Source organism: Pungitius pungitius, chromosome 5, assembly GCF_949316345.1.
Source record: "Pungitius pungitius chromosome 5, fPunPun2.1, whole genome shotgun sequence".
Taxonomy (NCBI): Eukaryota; Metazoa; Chordata; class Actinopteri; order Perciformes; family Gasterosteidae; genus Pungitius; species Pungitius pungitius.
Window position 1 is genome coordinate 14,705,349 of NC_084904.1, and position 8,356 is coordinate 14,713,704.

Genomic DNA, 8,356 nt, shown 5'->3' on the forward strand with positions numbered 1-8,356 from the left:
ATGACCTTTGTTGAATGTTGGAACTATTCAGTAGGAACATAAAAGCATCTCCTAAACCAAGCCAGTAAAGCAGGGTCAGTTTTCATGATGTTTTTCCATTTAACAACACATCTGGGGGTTTACAGATAGATAAACCAACAGGCACTTTTCTGTCTTTAAGAAAGTAGAGGAGCATAAAAGAAGTTTACATGTACTTCTAAAAGTGATAATAGGTCCAAATGAGTGGAAACAAGAGCATTGCAACATATTTCATACCATATGCCAGATATGATAAATATTTTATTTCTGATCAGCAAAAGACACACAATTGATGCATTTGTGACTTTTCAGTACAGAGGAAAAAAACCCAAACATATACACAGTATGGGTATATATGTATATGGGTATATTTTAAAGTGCAAGTGATTCACAAGGGTCAATCATGCGTTACATAGCATCTGTATCAGGAACTTCAGTAACCCCTTAAATCCTCAATAACCTTCTGAATCTGATAGTAAAATAACTGTCACTTATAAATCAAAACAAAATATTTTTTACTGGTCGCCGAAGATTTTCGATTTAGTTCAAGCACAACATCTATCTATTTCAAGTCTTGAGAGGAAAGAGTACCATGAAGTGCCAGAAGTGAGAAGTCTTTAGTCTCTGTTGACAGGAGAAACATTTTCACAAAACTCTTAATAATGCTCCAGTACCACCGTAAGCACCCAATACTTTTATTACAATCTAAAACAGAAAGTAATTGAAAGCCTTATATATATATATTTTTTACTTTAGTTTTTTAGGCCACCTAACTCGAGCACGTTCTCGTCGAAACAGACATTCAGTATACAGGTACATTCTCTGAAATTAACATTACAGTTTACTTGGTGAGAAAACAGTCAATTTGCCCTTGCCAAATACATTTGACACAAGAAATGTTGATGGAAATTAAATGTGAAGACATGGATGGACAGTGAAATATTTGAACGTGAATGTGACTGATGCTGAGCTCACTGTGTGTTGGAGCAGAGCGGCCACAGCTGAGGGCCATCTGGACAGCCTCACACAGGGAAGTAACAGTTTAGCAGCGGCTGTTGGGTTTTGGATTTACCCATGGACAACAAAGATACAGACATATGTATCAATAGTACATGAAGAAGCCCTGGCCCTCCAGGGCGTGAAATATTCTAACTGATTTCTCACTGGGTGAATAAAACAGGTCTCCATTTCTCATGTGCTAAAAGTTTCAATGGCATTGATAGTGGTTAAGATGCAAAGTGCATATTAAACGTAACATAGTAAGCTAGGATACACTACGGTGTGTGACTATAGCTCTTAATTTCCCAAGTGATTCCTCCAGAACTGTCCTTTCGCATTAAATGATCTAAAACAAACAACAAAACAAAATGAAACAACAGTTTACAAAAAACCCACAGAAACAGAAAGCAATAAAGAGGAGCGATGACTTTTACGCTGTGAACGCAGTGTGAGACTAAACAAGCTGCTGTTTTATTCACACAGCATCAGCTGGCACTGAATGAAATAAAGGTCAATTTCTGTGTTGCTGTGAATCCTTTAATGTGAGATTATTGCATAGTTTGGAATTCTTAACATAGCTATTAAATTGATAACCTGACATCTCTTTTTTCTGTTCTGTGCTTTACTCTTATCAATCCAGGAAAATATATAAATTCACTTTAATTCAAACGGGGCTGGGTTCAATTGCATTCATGAAACCAAAACTATATTTTATGATTGTGTCACAAAACCATTTGAAACGCGACCGCTTCTGGCACGTTTGACTATAATTGATTTTTTTCTAGATCAAACTGCTTGATAGTGAACCGAACCCAGCCCTGGTTCCATATTGCATTTTCAATGTGCACAAACGTTTGCAGTTTACTGTCGGTGCAGAAACTAACTCATTGATTATCACAACCATCGATCAATTAGGCATCGATAAAACAAACACCAGCATGAAGTGACAGTGACTCTGCGCTAATCGACTCTTTCTGATTAATTGTCTCCATCAAATATGCAATCTCAACTGCAAAAATGTTCAGTTTTCAAATATTGATTTTGTTTACTGGATGATTTCTATTGGGCTTTTTCTTCCTTTGATGTACATATACAAGATCCCTAAACATACACAAACTAACATGTGCTTTTTACCACCTGAGACAACGCCTGTGTGTCATTTTAAGTGAACTCCAATGTACCACCATCATGTCACAGAAAGACTGTGGGACCTGAGTTAGTAGCAGCGGCCTGTAAATATCTCCAAACCGTCTGAAGGTTAATTTCTGTGCAGTCGTAGCAAAACATGCTTTAGCGGAATGTAAATATCCTGCATTTAAGATCTTACATGAACCTGCTTTAAGCAAGTTTGTTAAGTATTATATGTTTCATTGTTATTTACTCAAAGATGTAATGATCAGTAACTCAGTAATTGATATGGTCCTCGACGGAAACAGGATTTTTTTTTTAGTTTTAACAGTTTTGTTATTTCTAAAGACAGATCTGTACTCATATCACTGGTTTAATATCATACTTAGTTGAGCAACTTTTGAATAAAAATGTGTTATTTACCAATCCATACACACCTTGATTAAAGAGATTATCTAAATTCTAGATTGTTGCTTTTTTAGCCATCAATATTTAACGTTATGATGAAAAGTCTTGATTGAAAAGCAGGTTTCCAGGGGCCCTAAAAGATACCTAAAGCAGATGCGTGTACCACCTTTCTCTCTCCACCTTCTTGCCTCTTTCTCCACTGTGTAATATCAGAGCTGACATATTGACAAAGTAACATACAAAATAAATAACAAATAAATGACAGTAATCAATAACACCTATTATGAATAAGATTCGTAGTCACCTTAATGGAAAATAATTTCAGGCATCACGAAGATAAGCATTGCCCACTAGTGCAGAACAATCAAAAACTTGGATGCTGGTGTTTGTTTTGCTTGGATTAAATGAAGTCTTTTGACAATGTGCACAAACCCTGAAGAAGCACATCCAGCAGCTGCAATGACATCCTTTTTTTTTTAACCAGAAAGTGTGTCAAAATGAAGCTATTGTTTTTGTTGTGGTCCCTTGGAACGCCCATAAAGTAGATCACCCGAATGACCAACCTTGTTCCCCTATGGCCAGCACAGAGTCATGACACGGGTCCCATTCAGTCACCAGAGTCAGCTCACTTCTTTTTTGGCATAGAGCTCATGTTCAAATAGGAGCCGTGACTGAACTGCTTTTTAAATCTGTAAACTAATTAAAGACTACAATAATGCAATTAAATAATATGGTAGGAAAATAAATATCATTCCAACAAGGCTTTTTGTTTTAAATAGTAATTCTCAATCTTGACACTCGAAGCCAGTGTGTATGTCATGTTATTCACCTCAGAGAATGATGGTTATCAGTCCAAGTAGAGCTTGCGCTGTCTCATGGGCGAACGTGCTAATCAGCTACTGCACATACACCACTGCCTCGAGCTCAGTTAAGAGTATGTGATTCCACTAGGCATGGTCTCACATACTCTCTAGTGCTCAACAGTCATATGCGTTACAAATGTCTGTATACAAGATATGCAAAATGGACCTTTTGTAATATTTAGACTTTGCCGTGACCGGGACAATCCTTATGTGCAGGATGAGGATTTGAAAAACAAGACAGTGGATACATCCGCCATCAGACAAAAACAACAACTACAAGTGCTAATAGCTATAGACTATTTTGGTATTTCATGAATAGCATTAAGGGGAGTTTTTTGGTCAGTTTAAGGTAACTCAAAGGTAACTCTACAGACCTCACTCCATATGAGCACTCTCTTTCAGAGAGCAAGATATGGCTGTCTCAGATAACTGAGTACACAGTACATCTAACTGTTATGTTATTCAGAAAATAGATATGAAACTAATTTCCACATCTCATGCTCACAATTTGGACTAGTCTCACCAGAGATTTATTAAATACATCTACCAATAATATCCCATTCCTATCAGTGAACTAATAATAATCCAACTACTGATTTCTATTCATGATTAAATGCCGGGATTATGAGATTGAGCTATCGATTAAAGTTAGGACTTGTAATCTAGAGGCGTAAACCTATATGGCTGTTTTTTTCTTTTCTTATTATTTTTTTTGCTTGGCATCAAAAGACTCGTCTCATTGGAGGAGGTGAAGAAGAGATGGACCGGACCATGTCGCAGGGATGCAACGGCCGCATCTTCAACCCGAACTGTGAGCGGACTCGATGGAATGAGGGGTTCTCTCACGCCTAAAGTGTAGGATATACAATATAACAACAACCACCCTCTATTCACGTTCCGGCATTCCCTAGGGATGTATATTTCTATAACTTCCAGTCTAGCGGTGGAAGGGATTGTATCACCTCTAGGGAATAGAGGAGCTTTGAGGAGTGTGTGGAGCTTCTGAATCTGAAAGTTAGGAGCTGTCGCTGCCAGAGCGCTTTTTGCCAAAATGACTGGCAGAGTCTCTGTTTCGCAGATTAGGCTGGATCTTGTACATATGGGGACCCATGGACCAGCGCCAGCTCCCACGGCCCTCCACTCCAGTTGGGATAGCGGCAGCTGCAGCCACAGCAGTGGATGGGCAGGGCTTGTTCTGCAGCAGCTGAATAAGCATGGTCATCTCTGGGCCCAGCCGTGACACCATGCTGGTCCTAACGCGGTCCACTGTGTCCTCATCACAGTCCATGAGGCTCTGTAGCAGCTTACCATAAAACCTAGGACAACAAAACAAAGCATCACAGAGTGTCTGTTTCAGAGCTCCGAGCCAAAGAGGACAAAATGTACTGCATGAAAACAAGACATCCTTGTGGTACTTGCCATTTTGTCATATCTGTTCAGAAGTATTTCTATGAATTTGCACCATTGCGCTATAGTATGATGTCACTCATATGGGTCACATCTAAGCCTTGAGCTTCATCCTCCTGTATAGCTCTTTGTATTCACTCCCAAAGTCAAATCCTAAATGTATAACAGTAACAATGGGAACAAAAATAGCCAAAAAATGTTTTTTCACCGTAGAAAATATTTCATAAATCAGATGACAACAATTTAAAATCAACACAAATGTTTTCATCTGCTTCGCAGCAAAACTGAGGGTAAGAAGTGGAACTAGCAACATGCCAGCATATGTGTGGTTGTTAGGAAGATTAAAACACATGTCATATTCAATTAAAACTAGCAGCCTGTTGAACATAATACACTTCAAACTCTGACATGTCTGTAAGAGCAATGTATCTTATGTCTCCAGACTGCACCTTAAATCTGCTTGTTGCTCAGTGGTAGAAGAGCTCACCTATTGGGGAAGTGACTTGGTAGCTGTGCCACTTCGCCAATAGCATCTGGATTTGATCGCGCTACAGTGCAGATATCCAGCTTGCTGTAACACTCCTCTTGGACTTCCGATATCATTCTTTGGAAGGTGGAGCAGCGGCGGATGGTGGGGAATGCCTTCGAGGTGATGCCATTGGCAATGCACTTAAGGCTCTCCTTCACAAATGCTTTACCCTGTAAAAACACAGCAGTGCTTCACACATTCTTCCCCTGAAAGTTAGAGCCGTATAATCCTGCACAAGCTCACAGGCACGGCAGAAATAGAGGGTGGGATACTGTTTGAAGTCTTTGTGAAATGAATTGAAGTGTATACCTGAGTGTCAAATTTAGCAGCACTGTAAAGGAAGGACTTGCAGATGTCATGCATGCCATCTGTGTCACAAGTTGAGTTTTCCAGGCAGGCGAAGGCCCCGCAGCCAACTTGGAGGGCACTGTTGAGACAGCGTGCCACATCTGCTGTGGGTACAGAGAATGAACCATCAGCAGGGTAGCCAACAGTGGGCTCATTGGGAATCACTGCACAATCACAGGGTTCTGGCTCAAAAAATGTGCCAAACAAAAGCAAATTTTCATATTTTGGTGATTGACAAAAGACATACAGTCAGTTAGGGCATATTGTGACTTGAATGAAGATTGGACACGTTACAAATGAGACACTATTCAGCACAAATGCACTTGGCTCTTATTCCACTGTTTGGTTCTTTTCAGAGGGCCATGGATGAACAGAGTTTACTAAAAACGGTTAGCGTGCACCACTAACATACATACATACATACATACATACATACATACATACATACATACATACATACATACATACATACATACATACATACATACATACATACACATGCTACCATCAAACTCTGTCTTCAATGCCCATAATGTTCCAGCTGCATTTTAGGAATCACTGAGAAAACCACTGTAATATCAACTATTATCATGTAACAGTCCACTAACATCCCAGAAATGTTCCTATGAACATCTAAATAATCACATACATGTTTGGAAAATGTTGCTATATTCATTCGGGAGGGTCACATGACTGCATTAGTTAGTAGACTGATGAACCCACAAGCCCGATCCCCATCCATGGATAACATATAAAACAGCTGCAACATCATTCAATGCATTTCCCCAAAACTAACCCCGGCCAAGGAACACTGTTCCAAGTGTATACAACCGACATGAGAATAAGCTACAAAACATAATCAGTAAATCAGTGAATCCAAATAATTGGCTTTCCCTTTTCTTCATCCAGGAATCCACTAAGATGCCCCGCAGCCTGACTCAAATCTTTTTGTAATGACCATTATAAATATCACAGTGGAGACTAAACCTTCTTGGCAGACTTTAAATCTGGGGCCTGATGATGACCTGCGTGGTCAAATGAAGTCTGCCTGACATCGGGACCACAGCTTGCTCTTAAAATACAGAGTGAGCTGCAAATCTTACAATGATAAAGCAGTTCCTGCAGAAGGGATTCAGCATCCCTCACCCACTGCCAATTATTACTGGGCTGTACCGTAGTGTTAAAAAAAGGGAAAAGTCAACATTTGAAGGAAGCCATGCAGATTCAGCCGTTTGCAGTGTCATTTCTGGCTATTGTAGGGGATTATAAATCAGACATTTCTTTAATCTCACGAATAACACATGCGAACTAGTGAGGTGGCAAAATGCTGTCTTGTTCTGACTTTAAGGCAGGCTACACGTGACGCCTTCTGTTGCATGCACCGAAAGCAACCTCAAGTCCACTATAACGACGTACAGTGGGGACGTATGCAGCAGCCAAAAGCCACGAGAAAGAGATCTACCGGCATGACACAGCCTGCGCTCTCAGGTGTCAGCAGCGAGCTCAATGCTCATCTGTTGCCGGCAGGACAACCGGCGAAAAGCGCAGCGTGAATCCCGCAGCCCTTATCATGACTCAACGCGCTTGTTTAGACAGAAAAGACTGCAGAGGCCAAACAAATGAGAAACATCCCAATATCCACGTGGTAAACGAGGAAAGGTAAGCCGGTCTACTGTGGAGATGGTGTGTTAAAAGAGAGAGAGAGAGAGAGAGAGAGAGAGAGAGAGAGAAAAAACCCAACCAGAAAGGCAAGCGGTGCGCTCTGAGATATGCAGCGTGGTACTTACAAGGGCTGTTGGCAGAAAAGCGTGTTCTCCTGGGCGAATAAGACTCGTTTTGATCCAGTTCATATGCAGATGCGTTCAGCACCATCAGGAGAAAAAGTCCCGTCCTCAAAAGCATCGTCCTCTTAACACAGATAATGTGACTAAATGTAGAGAGACGCCTCCTGCTATGTGTGTGATTCATAAGCATAACGCTCCAAAAAAAAAAGCTCCTGCAGCGCCGAGAACACAATGAATGTAGGTTATCACAAGTAGGCTGCCAATAATGTCTTTACACTGGACTCCTCACTATCGCTTTGACTTGCATGACGGATCGCACCGATGTCAAGTCTGCATGGGTTTATATGGGAGCGCTGAACATTACGAGTCTGCCTCTGGACCAATCAGAGCGCTGCGTCCAGGACCGTGATGCTGGTCCCTCACGTTCTAATTGATAAGATCGTTGAACAGCAGTGCAGCAGTCGGATCAACCTGGATAGTTTGGGCATTATTTAAGTACATCAAGGGACAACATTCATATTTATGGATTACGTTGATTTATGGATGAAAATAGTATGTGTGGAGTATGGAATAGTCTTTCTACTCCAAAAATGTTTTCTACTACTACTAATTATTTCTATTTTTTCTACTTTTATTCTCTATATTGTAGACATGATGTAATCATTCGGTGTTACCAGTTTGCATGAGTAAATGTTTCCATAAATAAATACTCCTCTGTGGAACTGTATATTTACAGCAGACCACAACATTAACAGAATATCATTGCAAAGTGAGACTTCCTGCCTCATCATAAAATATAGTTATTCTAATTTCAGATATAAAATGCACCATGAAACACCGCAACCCCAGTTTCTTAGTTTAGTGACATTTGG

The 8,356-nt window shown here is 40.2% G+C and overlaps 1 protein-coding gene across 2 annotated transcripts; it reads right to left on the bottom strand.

Moving 5' to 3' along the window:
• Positions 1-266: 266 nt before the first annotated feature.
• On the bottom strand, positions 267-7,799 carry stc1 (stanniocalcin 1). Of its 2 annotated transcripts, none has more exons than XM_037481697.2 (4): positions 7,488-7,799; positions 5,662-5,801; positions 5,311-5,522; positions 267-4,732 (listed from the first exon to the last, which is right to left on the bottom strand). In XM_037481697.2, the coding sequence occupies exons 1-4, from the start codon at positions 7,672-7,674 to the stop codon at positions 4,432-4,434; spliced, it is 840 nt and encodes a 279-aa protein (XP_037337594.1). In that variant the 5' UTR covers positions 7,675-7,799; the 3' UTR covers positions 267-4,431. The 2 variants fall into 2 exon arrangements, with proteins under 2 accessions (XP_037337594.1, XP_037337593.1); XM_037481696.2 differs by having other exon boundaries at positions 5,662-5,804.
• Positions 7,800-8,356: the final 557 nt, after the last annotated feature.

Bases quoted from the DNA above. Each gene is read 5' to 3' on its own strand.
- stc1 (XM_037481696.2), bottom strand. From the start codon at position 7,674: ATGCTTATGAATCACACACATAGCAGGAGGCGTCTCTCTACATTTAGT. The intron at 5,805-7,487 runs GTAAGTACCACG...CTGTACCCACAG, and splicing joins CTTTTCTGCCAACAGCCCTT to CAGATGTGGCACGCTGTCTC. The intron at 5,523-5,661 runs GTATACACTTCA...GTGTTTTTACAG, and splicing joins CTGCTAAATTTGACACTCAG to GGTAAAGCATTTGTGAAGGA.